Source organism: Crotalus tigris, unplaced genomic scaffold, assembly GCF_016545835.1.
Source record: "Crotalus tigris isolate CLP2741 ecotype Arizona unplaced genomic scaffold, ASM1654583v1 scf7180000017678.2327064, whole genome shotgun sequence".
In the NCBI taxonomy this organism is placed as follows: Eukaryota; Metazoa; Chordata; class Lepidosauria; order Squamata; family Viperidae; genus Crotalus; species Crotalus tigris.
The window spans coordinates 884,724-903,699 of NW_024096561.1; the positions used below are offsets into that span (position 1 = coordinate 884,724).

At 37.4% G+C, this 18,976-nt stretch overlaps 1 protein-coding gene across 4 annotated transcripts in view; it reads left to right on the forward strand.

Moving 5' to 3' along the window:
* Positions 1-15,516, forward strand: part of LRRC27 (leucine rich repeat containing 27) — a 63,363-nt gene extending 47,847 nt beyond the window's left edge. For all 4 annotated transcript variants that reach the window (XM_039337436.1, XM_039337439.1, XM_039337440.1 and 1 more), the window contains 3 exons: positions 2,367-2,506; positions 9,241-9,367; positions 14,365-15,516. In XM_039337436.1, coding sequence (XP_039193370.1) covers positions 2,367-2,506; positions 9,241-9,367; positions 14,365-14,505 — 408 coding nt within the window. In that variant the 3' untranslated portion in view covers positions 14,506-15,516. The remainder of the gene's footprint in view (positions 1-2,366; positions 2,507-9,240; positions 9,368-14,364) is intronic.
* Positions 15,517-18,976: the final 3,460 nt, after the last annotated feature.

An 18,976-nucleotide genomic window follows, 5' to 3' on the forward strand; every position in this document is an offset into this window, starting at 1 on the left:
ATCCATCCAAGAGCTCCAATCATCTTTAATTTACACACAATTTGGGATCAAATCATAAAGACTGGTTTTAATAGAAGAACGGATTTTATTAATTGGCATTCTTAACAACTGATTGTTTTTGAAATGTTTTGCTCTACAATAAAATTTCAAGGTCAATTAGTTGCATTGATTCAGTGCTCCAAGGAGCTTGTTTCCATTCTTGCATGATTTTAATTTATGTGAGAAATGAAGCAGTGATTGGCATATCCCTGAAGAGTATGATTTTTGAACACCATTAATACCGTACACTCTTTTCAAAATGATGAGCATGTCCATCACTTCTCTCTCTCTCTCTTTTATATCCCATCATGATTAAATGAATCTCAGCAGTTTTCTTCGCATATAACTGTCATAAAGAATACCTGAAAGCCATCCAGTGAATTTCTGAGACTACCTTTCTATTGTTAAGCATAATATGCTCTATCTATGATAGATCCTGTCTTAGCTGAAGTTCTGGCTGGGCTAATAGTTTAAAATGGGGGGGGGAATAGTCTCTGATATGATTTTGAGGACATCTGGTAATAGTTGCTCATTGCCAGTTGCTGACAATGCTAATTTTTGCTATTAGATTTCAGACCTACATTTGTAACAGGCTGAAATTAGGGTTTGTTTTTGGTAAAATATGTGAGTATTAAATAAGCCACATGTAGTCACAGACAGAGAAGGATAAGAAACATGGATGTAATCAGTAAATGACAAATAGTCAAGTAGTGATTGATCAAATGAGAATCTAATGGCTCAAGACATGAATGTATAAAAAGAGAAACCAAATACTCACAACATCATCAACAAGCGCTTCTTGGAAAAAATGGCTTACACTGGGAAACATATTGAAAGATGATGAAGATTCTCAGTCATCCAGATAAAGTTGTCTGGAAACTGAATCATGGCAACTGGTTTTCTTTTCTTGTTGTTTCAGACTAATGAGAAAAAAAAGTCCAGTTGCCATTGAGGTGGACAGGAAAAAATCATAAGAAATATATCTTAATTAACAGAAATGCTGGATGCTGTTTTTAACTAATCACAATAAACTTTAGGTAATAGGTAATATTAAACTTGGCTGAATAATATAACCTTAATAATATAACCTGTGTGTCATTACTATAAATGTCATTACTATAAAGATGTGCTCATGCTATGTAGAAACCATTTTACAAGAAGCGTCAACTGAAAGTCATAGATGGTGTAAGATACTGTATTACCCGTGTAGAGAGGTGTGGTAGGACAACCGTTTGTGTGAACTTCTCCTTTTTCCTTGTGTAGCCTCAAGATATAAACTTCTCTGTTTTAGTGTGTCAAAGGTAGATAAGGGCCACCCTAAGGACAAGGCGTGGGTGGTCAATACTATAAGAATTACTCCCTGGGAGTAGCCCGGGGTTCAGAATTTGTCATGCTAATGCTCTGAACCATTGTGCACAAATAAAGCCTGTTTTCTCCAGCCCTTCGTGGTCTTGTCTTCTGATGTAAGTACTGTGGTTTTTCCACAACACCATGACTCAACTCCCAGATATTGAAATTTTTTTTGTACAGACAAATAGATGCGGTCTTTTAAATCACAAATGTCTGTTTTGATTGAATTGTGATAACAGTTCTGATTCTAGGTATGAGAGGGGGTGATGCTGCATCCTATAGAAATTGGGCCAGTCGTTTCTTAGTTTGATTCCCCAGGCTTTCACTGAGAACGTGTTGATGGAAAGCAAATAAGTTCCCATTAACTATGTTTGTTTTCTTCTCCTTCAAATATAACTGGCCTTTCTAGTAGGGAATGGCAATGTGCATAATGGTGCCTTTTCTAAACCACAGAACTGGGTAATTACTTTAAGGAATCCTGTTGCATTTGTACATCTTTTTAGAGATGTGCTGATTGCCTTTAACCTCTATATGTCTTTAAAATGTAGTTTGCCTTCCCTTTACATGAAGAGAAAAAATTATTGCATATATAATGCACTCACCTTTCTTGCTGAAGCAGTGATTAGAAAATAGCTGCTATAGTATTTGAAAGTGTTACATTTGATTAAATGTGTTGTTTAAAAAAGGGATTAATAGTGGGAAAATTTAAACAAAAAATTTTATAGCTTCAGCATTCTTCTGATTATATTCTACCTGTCCTCCATAAACTCAAGGTGACATATTTAGTATTTCTTCTTCCATCCCTGAGTTGAGACAAAGGGAGCTCCTGTGGCTGTAGCTAGACTTGACTCTTGGCATCCCAGTCTCACTCCAATACTTTAACCACTCCTTGCAGGCTTATTGCTGTCCTGCGTTAAATCCAGCCAGCACAATGAATTGTTGTTCTAATGCCATTATATGTCACTTTTTTTTTTTAGGTATCACAAAATGCACCTTATGCTACAGATAATATTAAGAGCAATGATAAGCTAGAGGGGTGGAAAGAACCACCTGACCTGGATGAGCAGATTGAAACAGCACAAAATATAAATTCAATGAAAGACATTGATACCTTCAGGTAAGAACAAAAAGTCAACCTCACATACTCCTCCCTAACTGTAACAAAAACATGTTCAAGTAATCAGCTTTTATGCCATGTCCTCATGACTTTGCCTTCATCTTGTTCTTCACCTAGACTGAGTCTGTTTAAAGTTGCTTTTGGCTGTTGCAGTTTTAAAGTATTGTTTTCCCTCTTATCCCAACACAGTTTTTGCCATCAGCACAATCTAATATACTTCTCTGATGATGTAATCGAGTTGGCATCTACCAAGCTCCTATATGTAGTTTTAGGCTGTTGCAAGCACCACACTTCATGGACATTTTGGTTGAGGTTCAGGAAAGATAGGAAATCTGGATTCCACAGCAGTATCCATGTAATGCCTGACCTGAGCTTATCATACTGTTTGTCAAGTTCTGTGTGGACATGAAATATTTGAAATACTCCTACCGGTATTTCAAAACAACAATAACACCTCTGCACCTGTAACTTGTAAGTTGGGCAATCTGACAAGTGGTTAAATCAGTTGTTCTATCATACACCTAAACTTGTCTGTCCTTTCTTCATCTCAAGAGAGCAATTGATAGTTTTTTCTCAAGCCAGAGAAACTGGCACCCCTTGGGAGTGAAAATGAAACCAGAGTCACTTTTTTTGTATTAAAATAGTTAAAGACAACACCACTTACCAGGCTTACTGAAGCAGAACAGAGCTCAACTAAGGGTAGTTTATGCTGGCATATTTTTCAGTTGGCTCATTGATTGGAAGAGAGCACTTAAACACGGCTATAGAGTGCGCTAAAAGAGATGTGGCTGTTTGGAGTTACTCCAATAATAAGGCCTTGTATTGGGAGAGATACAATGGCATTTTTCTTTTCTTTCTGTTTCTGTATAATGTCCAAAATTCCCATATCTCTATTCCAGATGAGCAATATGTTCATTGACCTTCTTTCTACACACATCCCCCTGGAAAAAAAATACTTATCATGCCCCTTACAGATGGTCCTTGACTTACAACCCTCCATTTAATCACCATGCAGAGTCACAACAGTAGTGAAAAAGGTGATTTACAAAAGGTCTTTCCACTTAACAACTGTCACAGCATCCCCACAGTCACCTGATCAAAAGTCGAGCCCCTTGACAACCGGTATGTATTTATGACAGCTGGCCCCAGGGTCATGTGATCGCCATTTTTCAATCTTCCCGCCCTTCTTTTGGCAAGCAAGATCAATGGAGGAAACCGGATTTGCTTAATGACCACATGATTTACTTAACAACTGCAATGATTTGCTTAGTAAACATGGCAAAAATGTCATAAAATTAGACATTAAATTTAGCAATTGCTCGCTTAGAACAGAACCTTTGGTCCCAATTATGGTTGTCAGTCAAGGACTAATTATGTATAAGTACTCCTCAACTTATAACAATTGAGCCCAACTTATGACCACAATTGAGTTCAACATTCATGTGGTTAAGTGAGAAATTTGTTAAACGGGTTTTGCCCCATTTTACAACTTTTCTTTGGACACAGTTGTTAACTTAGTAATATGGTTGTTAAGTGAATCTGGTTTCCCCATTGCCTTTACTTTTCAGAAGGTCACAAAAGGGGATCACGTGATTCCGGGTCACTGCAACTTCAAACGGTCATTAAACAAACTGTTGTAAGTTGAGGACTACCTGTAATCTGCTTGTCCTATTATTATAAATGCAAGCTGTTTTATGAAATGGAAGCATTTATTTAATATTTAGTGGAGATATATACAACATATTATTATCAATAAAATGCTAATTGACACATTGCAAATACTTTCTCATTCAGAAACTGGCACTACAGTTTTCTAACATTCCAGGTCCTTCTTTCAGATTTAGCAAAATGAATTAACCACTAGGTACAGCTGCTTGCTCCTCTTCTTCTTCTTCTTCCGCCTCCTTCTCTTCCCTGCTCTTCTATAGTTTCATAAAGTGCATTGCATCAGCTCCCACAATCTGACTCAAGTTCTGTAGCAGCAGAAATGCCAGTAGCATTTTAAAAGAAAAAGTACTTTGAGCCCGAAGATGTTTATTATACCAATATGTTGTTATCAATATTATATCATGAACGACTGCCATAAAGGGCAGTGCAGCTGATTGCTAGTTTTATTAAACAAAAGATAAACTATGGATTCAGTTGAGGACTTAATAGTTTCTGGTTGGCAGTTACAAAAAAGAGCTAAAAACGTGGATGCACTTATTCATCACACATGTGAGAGCCTGTATAGGCATTTAAAGGAGGAGACAAAATTCCACATGGATAACACTGCCTTGGCTGAATCCAAACACTATAAACTATAACAACTCAAGCATCCAAGGCAAACGGATAGTAAGAATTCTCTCCTTACGAATAAGAAATAAACGTTTCAGTTGAGTTCCATTTCTGCTAAGCGTAATATAGAAGACGATGTTCACCATCTTTCAATAGTTGTGTGGAGAGGGGACCCAAACAAATAGGAAATACCTTTCTTCTGGGTGAAGAAACTATTGCAATTCTGTCTCATCTGTCCTCCAAGAAATATATAATGATTACATTATAGTGATTTGTTTCCTCTCACCTTTCAATTTATTCCACAGGTATGTTTGTCAATGACCAGAGATTTGAGCCAAGATTCCTCCAGTTTAAGTCAAACTAGTTTGTTGTAGTCATTCATTAGTACTATGCAGCATGTCAGTTCTGAAAAAAAAAAGATAGGACTCTTTTCTGTTGACTAACACTGTTTAAAAGTTTAAAAGGGAAAGAGAATGAACAAATACATCCATCTTCCATGTTTCTACTTAGAAACAAATTAGTATTCTAGTATTTATGGTGTGTTTGCATCCTACCTTTCTCCTAAGAGCTCAGACCAAATTACATAGCACTCATTCTTCTGTACCCAAATGTCCACTCATTATTTCATATACTGTGGATAGGTTGCACACCGTTACACTTTGTCCTTCATCTCAGCTGCAGAAAAATCAGAAGGCTGTTTTGCCTCTTTAATTAATCATAGATTAGCCAAACTTTGGCTAAACAATTGTGCATTTAAACAAGCTAATCCCTTATACCAGCATTTTTCAATTTTGGCAACTTTCCGATCTGTGGACTTCAACTGCCAGAATTCCACAGATCTGAAAATTGCCAAGGTTGACAAACACTGTCTTATACTATAGTTCAGAGTCCATCATTTAATTCAAAGTTTAGTTTTTCCAATTCCTACCTGTAGAAAGATGGGATAGAATTTGAACTAATAATTTAATTGAGAAAACACAGAAAGCTGTGATTAACTGAAAATGGAAACAAAAGCTTCTCAATTCAATGATGTTTCATAGGAGGAAAAAACACACAAGCCAAGAACCATTATTTTAATCCTAAAGCTTAGTTTATATTGGGCCATTTATGAAGTACAGCTTCAAAAAGCATTTGAACTTTGCAGAGAAAAGATAGTGTCAGTAAGTAGAATTGTGATACCTTAAACTTAGAGGAAGAATGGAAAAACTATGATTTTTCAGATGCTGCTGAACTATAGTTCCCTACAGCTTCAGTCGCAAAAATGAAGTTAATGGAGGTTGTAGTTCAGTAACATCTTTAGGGCCATGGATTCCTATTTCCACTAAGGACTAATCTTTATTGGGAATATGTTTTCATTATCTCATACTACTTTATCAGATAAATTGTGCTACATACTTGCAAACATGCAGACATAATCACAGAAGAAAATGTAATCAGTGGGGTTCACAGTCCAAGACATGAAACAAATATAATTCAATATTTAAGGAGCAATATATTTTCCCTGCTCTTAGTCATGATGATGACATAAGTGAACAGATGGTCTCCCTGCATAGAGCTCAATTGTTTGCAGTGAGAAATCTAGTTCTACTGCCCTTGCTTCCACATGAGACGATAATCTTATAATGGAAGCTCCAGCTCCTTATGGAAATGTGTATGCATTTGTGTGTCTCTTCACTGACATCTTCAATGCATTTGAGAGAGGGCAGCTGATACACATGTCCTCCAAGTGTTGAAGTGAAATGCAGCAATAACACCTGAGAAGCACTGCTCTCTATGGCAATTTTGTGAAAGTCTTAATGTACACAAATTAAAGAGTGACTATCTGTTCCTGGTGTTATATACGGTAGTTGAGCTTGCATACAGTTAAGCTATGCTTAGAAATGTTATAAGCTGACCTTTTGGCAAATTATGATCTTTTGTTAACTATTGTTTTTCTTTTCCTTTTCTTTTGTACTTGTTTGTGTATACAGTCTGTAAAAGTATTGTTTTAATGTTTAAATACGATCTTGCCACACCAGTCTAATATAACTTTTCTTCTTCCTGGATTTTGCTCTATAAGTTGTTTTGTGGAAACTTCATGTTCCTAACTAGGGACTTCAGAGGAAAATCATTTTTAATTGCTTTAAAGCTTGAAGACAGGAGACAGATGCTGTGTGCTTAATCAGCTTAAACAATCTTTTTCTTAGCTGATAGCAGTTGATAACACAATGATCAGAGAGAACAAGCAATGTGTTAATACCGTATTCTATTGTTCTCTAAAATAATAGCACATGCCTTTTTTGCATACAGTTAGAATAGATATTACTTCTGCATTTCCAAAAGTTTCAGCGTTTGAAATATTTTGCGTTTTTTTTCAATAATTATGTCTGAACGGAGAAGCATTGCTATAATAAACCAAACTCTGATTTCAGAAGAAGTCTTCAGATATTATCTTTGTATGCAAATATATGTTTGTTTTTCATTTGAAAATACATGCAAGAAAAAGGCATAGAAACAATACATGCTACCTAGTGGCAAATAAGATGGGCTGGAATAAAAGTTAATATAAAGAGAAAGCCCATGTGAAATGTGTCATGCAGAGGTTAAAATATTAGACTAGTAATGGAAAACAAGTTCTTAATCATGGAAGCTCACTGGGTGACTTCAGACATCCTAGCTCACAAAGTTATTGTGGAGCAAAATTAAAGAGGATTTTATTTTATGTACACCACCAGGCTATATATCTAACAAAAACCTTCAAATGAAAAGTAAATAATGTTAGAATCTAACTTTCAATATAGGATAGCAAACAGAATAGTACTTGGTGAATCATTCTGCCCTTCTTATCATTATGAGTTTTTAAGTCAAAATCAAAACCACAGGCTGACACTACAAGGATGTATGATGGCTTTATGCCTAAGTGTAGTGATATTTGTTTTTTTTTTTCTCAGAAAAATCAGAAAGACCAGGTGGCTTTAAGACTGCCAAGGACAAGAGAGCCCCAGATGGTACCAATGGCCCTGTTGCCTAATTACCTCTGTATGTCCTCTAGAGATTACATTAAAAGGAATTATTGTCACAAGAACTCTGGATGCATGAAAAGCCATCCAAGTCATCCTCCTGGCCAAAAAAGGGCATTGGTGGAACACATGCCTCATTTGGAAACATTAGCATTTCAAACTATATCATTTTCTTTTTAATTTCTTTAATGTAGAAAAAAAGTAAGAGAGCAGATAAACATAGCAAAAAAAAATGAAGGGAAGGGAAGATCTGTTTTCTAAGTACAGTATTAAATGTAAAATTAAACCATAACCTTGTGGAATAATATTGGTCAGGATTTCTATTGTTTTGATAGAGAACCAGGCCATAAGCAGAACAAAGAAGTATCATCAGTTCAAAACCACACCGCAACATGATTTAAAAAAAAAACCCAAAGAAATTCATATTAGCCAAAAGTTGCTGGAAAAATTGGATCTATTTTTGTTCCATATTGAGAAAAACCACTGCTGCTGATGTGTTTTTCTGGATATGTATCTAAAATATGAATTAATATTCTAATATTAGAAGTTCCTTGCCCTTTTATAAAAACAGATGCACAGAATGGATAATCAGAGCCAAGGTAGTGGTCAAAATGATGCCATTGCTATTAGGACATTCTTCTCTCTGACTGCATACACCCAAAGATATTTATTCTATCATATTCTGTTCTGAAAACTGCTCACAAAGCCAGCCCTATCATTAAGCTGAATGAGGCTGTTAAGAAAAGACTCCAAATTGAACATTATTTAATGCTGTAGTAGTATTTTTACTGCCAGGATGGGGCCGAGATGTTCAGCAGATCTTCTGTTTCTAGTGCTAAGAAATTTGATCAACTATAGGTATTATGTACTTCCTCAGGGCTAGGAGCATAACTTGCTATTTGTTAAATGTTTAGGACCAAACCTGAATACAGATGGGCTCATCTATATAAATGCATAATGTTTTACAGTGTTTATTGTCCACGTTAGTAGGCTGGTTTCTATTCTGTTGTATATTTTTTTCAAAGATAGGTTAAGAATCAAGATCCATTTTTATTTACATCTTTCCCTGATGGATTATGGGAAAGGATACCAGGATGGGGCGGTGAAGGAGATAGGAAGGGGGAAAGGAAAAGAAAAGGGTATAATTCTGTGTTTACTAAATTCGAACTGAGTTTATAAAAAGATTATTTCTAAGCAAGATTGCATCTTAACTTTTTGTATACTACGACAAGCAGATTAAAAATTCCCCAGTTTTATTTAATCCTGTAGCTTTAGACACATATATATATCCCAAATATGCACACCCTCAGAAGCTTCAAGTCTTTTAAAATGTTATTCTTTCTATATTGTCATGGCTTTTTAATCGCTGTAATAGTATTTATTAGATATGTAATTCCTAAGCAGATCTATCCATGAAAATGAGACAGATTGAAAAAAAGTTGATTCTGCTTCTTTCAGAACTGCAAAATACAAAGAAGTAGAAAATCGCATTAAACAACACACACAATTAATGAAAGAAAGAAGAAAAAAGTTAAGAGGACTACCCAAAGAAGATATGGAAAAAGCAAATCAAGACCTTGAAACTGTAGGTTTGCATTTAGAAAACAAATCAAAGGCTTTGAAATTGTAGGCTGCATTTATTCCCTTTGAAATTAGGATTAGTTCATATAAACGAGGGTGTCAAACTGGCGGCTCAAGAGCCGGATGCGTCACATGCAGGCCACGCCCACCCCAGCTCGGCAAAAGCAGAAAACATTGCAATATGTCACGTGACGCGATCGAGTTTGACACCCGTGACATATACCATTTCTAAATGCTGGGACTGAATGTGATTTGTGCTCACTCACTTCTTTCCCTTGGTGTTTTCCAATCCCTTCTCCTCTTGATTGCAAACTGTATCATAAACTATTTTGACAGACCTTTGATTTGCATCTAAATCAAGATTCTAAAGCAGTCCTTAACTAATTCAAATAAATGCAGTTGGTTTGTAGGATGGGCAGAAAAAGCAACATGAATGAAAAATAAATGAAGAAGCATCACTTTAGTTGAAATGAGACAAAGAATTTTTATTATGATGGTTTGGGAATGAATGAATAAAATAAACATTTCAAGTAGGGTTTTTTTTAAATATCAATAGAAATTTTATATATATATTACCGTATTTTCCGGCGTATAAGACGACTCAGCAAATAAGACAACCCCCAACTTCAGAGCCGATTTGCATGCTTACAAAGTCATCTTATACGCCGTAAACTACCGTAATTTCCGGCATATAAGACGACTCGGCGTATAAGACGACCTCTGACTTTGGAGCCGATTTGCATGCTTTAGAAAGTCGTCTTATACGCCGGAAAATACGTATATATTACATTAATATTATATGTCATGAAACCTATGCATGCAATTAATCCTTGACTTATAAGCACAATTGAGCCCAGCATTTTCATTGCCAAGTAAGACAGTTGTTAAGTGAATTTTGCCCCATTTTACAACCTTTTTTGCCACAGGTAAGCAAATCCCTGCAGTTGTTAAGTTAGCAACATGGTTGTTAAGTGAATCTGGTTTCCCCCTTGACTTCACTTGTCAGGTCACAAAAGGGGATCTCATGAACCAGGGACACTGCAGCCGTCATAAATACATGCCAGTTGTATTTATGTGAATTTTGATCATGTGACCACAGGGATACTACCATGGTCATTGGTGTGAAAAACGGTCATAAATCGCTTCTTTCAGTGCCGTTGTGACTTTAAATGGTCACTAAATGAATGGTTCTAAGAGGAGGACTACCTGCATTATGTTTACCCTTCTAAAGAAAAATCATTTTTAGAACTGACAGTATACTAAAACTGGAAATATAGAGAAACAGGACTAAAGCTCGTGCAAGATATCACTCTAACATGGTGACAAATACAGGTACTTACAATCATTTATGTTTATTGACCAATGAACTGTTATAAAGGAATGGAAAAAAGTGATGACCAGTCCTCACCCTTATGACCTTTGCATCATCTCCACAGTCATGTGATCAAAATTTGGGTGCTTCTCAATTGAAAGACATATATCACAGTTGCAGTGGTCCCAGGCCCATTGGCAGCTTTCCCAGCTGGCTTTCAACAAGCAAAACGAATTGGGGAAACTGGATTTGCTTAACAACCATATGATTCACTGAACATTTGTGGCAATAAAGGTCGTAAAATCAGGCACAACTCATTTAACAGGTATCTTGCTTGGCAACAAAAATTCTGGTCTGATTGTGGTCGTAAATCAAGGATTACCTCTAGTATGTGAAACTCCATACGGTTCAAAGTAGTCGGATTGTTCTATATATAACTGAACAAAAAAATTCATTAAAAAAGCACTTTAAGGCTTTTTTTTTTAAAATCCCAGACTTGGGAAATGGTCTTGTGATTTGCTAATGACAGGTGGAAAAAGAGAAATAAGTTCCATCTCACTGCTTCACTGGTTGATTTAAAAAATGTTCTTCAGTATTAAAAAAATGATATGGTATAAGCCGGGGTCCTCAACCTTGGCAACTTTAAGACTTGTGGACTTCAACTCCCAGAATTCCTCAGCCAGCAAAGCTGGCTGAGGAATTCTGGGAGTTGAAGTCCACAAGTCTTAAAGTTGCCAAGATTGAGGACCCCTGGTATAGGCAGCCCTCAACTTATGACTGCAATTGAATTATGGTCATAATTCACGGTGGTCGTTAAATGGGTCATCACATGACTGTGCCTGGTTTTATGTCCTTTTTTGCGGCAACTGCTAAATGAACGCCATGGTCTCTAAGCGAACCTGTTTTCCCAAATGGGAATTTTTTGGCAAAAACTGGAAGTAAATACAAAAACCACTGAAATCACGGTCACATGGGTGCAGGGGGCTGCAATCAGCCATAAACCTGATCCTGTTGCTAAACAACCAAAGTGCGTGGTGTGGCTGTAGGATGTTGCAGCCGTTGTAACTTTGAAAGTAGCTCTGGGGTGATCTAAGTGACCAGTCATTAAGCGAGGATTACCCATAGGTGGTTAAGAATTATAATTTTATATAAATATAATTCCATTTTATAACAGAATGATTGTCACTGATTTAGATCATTGGTCAACTAAGCCTACTATTATCAAGTATTAACAGTAGACTAGATTTTTTTTAAGCCCTGTCAAGAAACGCCAGAGGTAAAACCAGTTTTGTTACTGAATTATGGCCTTGCAAATCCTAAAATTATGCTAAACTAACATTTTGATCATATGCACTTTAATATGGAAATATATCCTGTTGAACCCAGTAAGAGTTACATTCAAATAAAGTGAACAGAGTAGAACTACAATAGAAGCAGGGCAATTGTTGCTGTTGCTGCAAGAGCTGTTAGATCAGTGGTTCTCAACCTTTTTAATGCCGTGACCCCCAACCGGTCGTAAGTCGAGGACTACTCAACCAGTCGTAAGTTGAGGACTACTCAACTGGTGCAGCACCGTTTGCAGAATGGGACTTTTGGCGGGCTCAGCAGGGCAGAGACAGCCTGGACAATTCCTATTGGCTTTTGAAAGCCAATAGAATTAGACTCTATTCAAGAGAGTCTATTCTATTGGCTTTCAAAAGCCAATAGAATAAAAGGGAGTAGCACAGCTAAGGAAAAGGGGGAAAAAATGGCGGACTGCGTTGTTTGGCGACCCCCGTGAAATGGTCATTCGACCCCAAATGGGGTCCCGACCCACAGGTTGAGAACCACTGTGTTAGATTAAGCCCCATTTGACAACAACTGCGTTTAACATTTCCGTGGCTGTACTAGTAACCAAGGAAGTTCATGGTCCAATAAATCTAATTATCTTTGAAATATTACTGGAATCTAAGCTGTTCGTGCTGCAAGAAACTAACCGCACAATCCAAGCTATTAAAAAGTTCAATGGCATTTGATCCTAGGAAACTATCTTAATAAAGTAACTTTCCCATATTTGGCTATGGTACCCATATTCTGGAATTTGCCCCAATAAACATAAATATCCTATCTTTGCTGCAGTTTAAGCATATGATTAATTTTACTTGCCATGGAATTTGGGAACTCATGGTGGTACAATCAAAGCAATAATGGCCATTATTACACGGAAGGCTGTCCTGCACAAAAGTACCCAGCCACGTCCTGACGGTACTTTGGCCCTCTGTTCTGCCTTGGCAATGAAACAGAATGGGGCTTTTGGCCACACTGAGAGTTCAGAGGAGAGAAGAGGTGGGCTCTGAATGTCTCCTTTAGTTCCAGTCACAGCCAGCAGAAGATTAAATGGTGGTCTTCAACCCTACAAGTAAAGACCAGTGAATCGATAGCAAAGGGGCCAGTCTTCATTGCTTCCTTTCCCCCATTATCTCTCTCCTGTTTCTCCTTTTACTCAAAAGAACAGAAACAGGGGAGAAGAGATCTTGTCGCCCCTTTCTTCCCCCTCTGCCTGACGCTGATGGCTTTGAAACAGGAAGAAAACAGCAAGTGAAATAGGTGTTCTCACTCTTTGCTGCAGGACTGCAGGCTTCACAGCCATCCCTCCTGGCTGCCTTGTGAAGCCAGAGGAAGTGTCCCTGTCCTTATACACACACTTGGAGGAATTCAGAGAGCAGAGTCTCTTCTGGCAGCTTAAAATATATTGTAGTTTTAAAAAAGGTACTGGCATGGGGGCAGGGAGGTGGAGAAAGTGTCTAAAGATAATTCCAGCATCGCAGATACATTTAAAATCCACCTCCGCTACAGATTTGGCATTGCAGCGTTGAAGACAGCTGGGAGGCGCATGCCCCTGTCCTGCAGAAAAGCTCACACAACATTACACCCCAAAGTTTTAGGGTTGCAGATCCAAAGTCATGTCCAGAGGTATGCCGGTGCCCATTCTTCCATCCAGCTGGGAAGGAAATCAGTGGCTAGAGACCCGGAGGATGCAGGAACATCTGACTCGGCATGCTTGTGCTAACAGAGAAGTAGAAATACATTATAATTAAAGTTGAAGAAAAAAATAACAGGTGGAGGCTGCCTTTGTGGTGGGTCAGGATGGGTTGGGCACATCGTTGTGTATTCATGTTCTCAACAGTTAATGGTTATCTTCATGTCGGGGCAAGCAGGAAATGCAGGGCAGCTCTTAATGCTTGCATTTTATTATTTCTTCACCCTAGAGATACACTGCATTCCACTCCATGAGATCTAGATATACAGTAGAATAGATATTGGCCACAATAAATAAATAGAATAGATATTAGCCACAATACTGAGCAGAATTCATCATTGAAGTTTTCTTAGCCAAAGGCAATTCAGGATCCATTATTTCATGCTGACACGACAATGGCAGACAGCCAGGTTTAGCTCTCCAAGTTTGCAACTGCATAGTATTGTTTGAGGCACAACTGAAAATAGCATGGTCATAGCTAAATGTCTCTCAGTCATCCAGGCCACAGTTATCCCAAAGATGCTTTTCCCCACGAGGCAACTGGGCTTTCTTGTTTTTCTTTGAAGCTTCTTTCTCATCCAAGAAACTTCTTCAGCTCATGTTAAGTTGATCATTGTATGTGGTGCTGTATGCGGGTTCTTTATTCATATCTGAATCTTTGCCACCACAGGTTGAGCATTTTGAGGAGGAGCTTGCTGAACTGAAGAAGGACCTTCACAAGGAGTATCGTTTCACTGCTTTTACAGGCGAGCTGCTTCCTACAGCAGATAATCTCCTACCCACAAATATATTTTCTAAAATGACATTTTAAGTGGATGAAAGACTGTTTCTCATGCAGCAGCCTCTCATTAGCTGTTTTTTTAGGGGAATCTGTTTTTAAAAAGACTTTTTAAAACTACATATTGCCTCTTTATTGTTGTTTGTTTTTATTTCATAAAGTTACATTTAATATATGTCCTAAGGCTTTGGAATACCTTATAGTTGTAGTGTGGGTTTAAGGATAGTGTGGTTGCATTTTGTTTTTTTCTGTCGTCTCAGAATTCTGTCACACACCTTATATTTCATAATTTAATCTGTATTAATGAGTCTTAGCAGAAGTAGAAAAGTTTTTTTATGTAATTGTATATTGTGCTAATTCTGGTATAGTAACCTCAGGAATCAAATAACAGCCTTTCTTGACAAAGGCTTTTGAGAATGGGAGGTGATCAACTTGGCCTTTCATCACTCCTAAACTAATGGATCCCCCCCAAAAAAAACCTGAAAGGGTTTAGAGTGATATTTAGCTCATTAGCATCTATGTGCCTTAGCTGAGAGGCCTGTTTTCCATGTTAAGAAAATATTTGGCTTCAAAGTTTCTAAACGTATATCAGATTTTATTATTGTGCCCTCAAAAGTGATAAAACTTGTCTCTGAACTTGGATGCTCAAGGATTTTGTTATTATGGAAATGTCAAGGCTGATAGAAAGCTACACATTGAACTATAAAACAAATCTCCCTGAAGCAATTATTCATCAAATGCATTTTATCATATTAAGATTAAGCAAATAACTTTAGCAGAGAGCCATTGCCAGTATCTCCATATATGATGTTTGGAATCATTTAAGGAATGCAGTTATTTTACTTAAATATCAAGAAATCAGTAGCAAAGTGGTCAAGAGACAAGAGACTAGCCTGATCTTTATGTATTTTTTTAACCGATTTATGTAACCACCCACTCATCATATAACTCAGCCTTCTTAGATTTAAACAATTTGTTAAAGACAGGATGTGGCTGTACCAGCTGTATATCTCTTGATACAATAAACAGCTGATGTTTCTTCTCTGTTTCCGAGTCCTGTCTCTGATTAGTGCTTGCCTTGGGGCAAAATAACATTTTCAGATGAAGTGCACTTTCTAGCAGGCTTGCATTATGGTGGTACTAATACTAGCCATCTGTAGTTGTATTCCATCCACATAATGAAAGGGAGAGATAACGCTGAATTTCCAGTGGGAAAGAACTTTTTTTAATTGTAGAACAGCTGGAGGCTGCAGGAACAGGAATCACTCTTTATTCATAACTCCACAAAAACTCTGATTAACACTGACTAGCCATCTTCAAAATGGCTTGGTCAGTTTCACTGGTTTATTGCAAAGCCTTCCTCAACTGTCCTTGTTCCTTACTCAGTACGTGTTTGTACTTAAATGGTGCTGTTTCCTACAACACATCTCATATCTCAGCACATACGCATGAGACATTATCTGACATTTAATCCATCATGTGCTATTTCATTCTTTTCTCCTATGTGAGCAGTGTTATTGTTGTTATCAGGGTAGGACCGAAGCAGAAATTTTGTAGAATGACTCTTCTGTTCAAAACGCACTTCCAAAATGCAGCAGGGCTGGCCTGCCTCAGTTTGGAATAACTTACATAATCAGTATAACTGATACAGGATGTGTGTCATAATCTGTTACCCACCATGTAAAATTAATTACTCAACTGATTATAAAACATTTCCTAGGTCATTTGAAGTATAAGGAGGAAGGGCTGCAGTAGAAGAAGTGATAATGTTAAGCAAGATTCCTGTGTCATTTCTGTGAATTGGGTTGAATTTTTTTTGGTTTTTGTCTAGATTTTAGGAAAACCTTTCTTCCTTGCTTTAAAAATGCAACCATTAATTTTTGCAGTCATGCTTATAGGATGAGGAGGCTACCATAAATGGATGTGATACCACTATGTGGTCTGGGAACCCAGGCTGATCATCCCACCTCCACATTTCCTCAGAAGGTGAAGTACCAGACCTTTCAATAGAAGCATAGAGCATGTTGATTAGTGACTCTCAGCAGTAAGACCTGACTTGGTTTAGCAATGCCAAAATCCTTATCATGTATGTCCAGCCTCCAATTTATTTAAAGGAAATGCTATACAAAATACAGATCATCACCTCCATCCTAGCTAGCTCAGAATTCTCAGGTATATAGAAGTCAGAGCAATTATGTGACAACAGAAATGAGCATTGCCATAGCTCCTTCATTTTGGGCTTATGAGTGTCAGTCTGAGCATTTTCCTGATACATTTAATGGCAAGCAGTTTGTTTATTTATTTATAAAATTTATATAGATGCCAATATTCTTGGTTTTGGTTTCCTTGTCGGGACTACCTTGAAGGGCTGACAATATACCAAGAGCCATCAATTTAAAAAAACTCACTCAAGAAACCTTTGTACCCCAAATGCTTCCAGAATAATTCCATTTCTCAGCTGTTTCTAGAAAGAAATGATAGAGCTGGGCTAATTTCTACTAGGAGGCAGTTTCAAAAGCCTGGCATTGCTACACAAAAGAAGCATATCTGAGCATCACACCCCCCCACACACACAAAATGTACCAAAAATGGTAGGTTGGTAGCCATGAATTTTCCCAGAAAGACTGGGAAATCAGGCTGATTCTAGTGGGAGAATGTGGTTGTGAAGATAACTTGGTGCCAAGTTTTTGTATTTCTGTCCAGTTCTGGTATTCCTAATAAAGTCACCCCAAATCTGGTTAAGTTTAATTCCCTTGGGAATTAAACTGTTGACTGGAGAATTATGGGACTTGAAATCCTGTAATAGGGAGAATACTAGGTTGATGAAAACTGCCTTAAAAGGAGAAAATGTAAAGATTTAAACCTATTCTTCATCAACATCAGAAGCATTTCTCAGTTATTTGGTCTTCTCTCCAACCTTCAACTGATTCATGTCAACCACATAAGTAAAGCGCTCAAAAATAATAACAAAGAAAGACTGAGAATCTGAAAATCTGAGCAGTCTAGGAGATTTATAGTAACAAGGCTTAAATACTCCCTGGGAGACTTTCATAAGAGCACCAATTAGAAGTAAAGCTGGAATAAACCAATGCATTCTTCACAAAGAGCTGTGAAGCTCTACCCAATATATGTATTATTTAAGGATGGTACAGATGGAATTTTCATATTACATTGCTTGCTTTCCTCTCTCTCCATGGTTTTTTCTGGTGAGATAGGGAACTTTCCCAAATAATTAGCTGGGTCATAGGAATTGTTCCAAAATGAGCAAAAATCCTTTAGGGAAGATCAATATGGTACTCTTCAGATATACTGCATCAAGTACAAGTCAAAAAATTCTTAACCATGAGGCTTAGATTTGAGGTGAGTGGCAGTCCAATATATCTGAAAGACTTACAATTGCTACATTTCAATAGAGGTCCCTTTGCAACATTTTTTCTTTCCATTGCAACTTTGCTCCCATGGCAACATTTTCATATGGCCCATTCAACTGAATCTGTAATAATGTGTTTTAAATGATCTTTTTGTAGCCTAGATCAATTATTTGTCACCTTTCTTGCTCTTTTAGATCTTTTCACACATGGGACTACCAAATTTTGAGGTCTCACATTTATTTAGAAGAACCATGGTGGCACAGTGGATACAAAGCAGTATTGCAGGCTAACTCTGCCAACTGCCAGCAGTTTCATCCTGACCGGTTGGCTCATGGTTGACTCAGCCTTCCATCCTTTCAAGGTCAGTAAAATGAGGACCCAGATAGTTGGGGGCAATATGCTGATTCTGTAAGCCGCTTACAGAGGGCTGTAAAGTACTGTGAAACGGATATAAGTCTAAGTGGTAAATGCTATTTATTCAGTTTGGATGTTACCCCATTCCACAAAAAAAGTTAACCAGCCCAGGGATAAAAATAGCTACAAAATAATTCACCCTGGTGCTAGTGCCATAGCACTTTCCTGAGTTCAGTCTTATCTCTTGGTCTACTTTTTTGTTGATTGGAATTTCTATTCCTTCTTTGTTACCTGTTGGTGCTCTTTGGAATTTCATTCACCCTTTCACTTTTTATACTGACCTCCTTGGTTCTTGAATTTCATTCCATTCATTCCATTTCAGTGTCAAATTTATGCCAACAACACCATGGTACATACTTTGTCTATAGCTCTTTGTCAGATTGTCTTGCAGGGATCTCAATTTCAGTATAATCACACCAACTAAAGTTCCACATGGACCAAGCAGAAATTGTTTTTTCATCCAGCTTCTCCTGTCTCTTCATTGGCTATTTCTCCCTTTTATTTCCAAGGCTATCAGCTGTTTATATCTTAAGTGGTTACCGGAGGGCGGGTGTGGAAGATAAACTCACTATGAATCCATTCATTGCATGGTGGGGGTATTGCAATTTACATGCAGTTTGGCCAGTTCTGAAGTAGAAAGCCAAGTAATTCATGACCTGATTATTTTACAGCTGAATAATTTTAGCAATTTGTTCTCTTAGCTTCCTCAATAGTTTCTC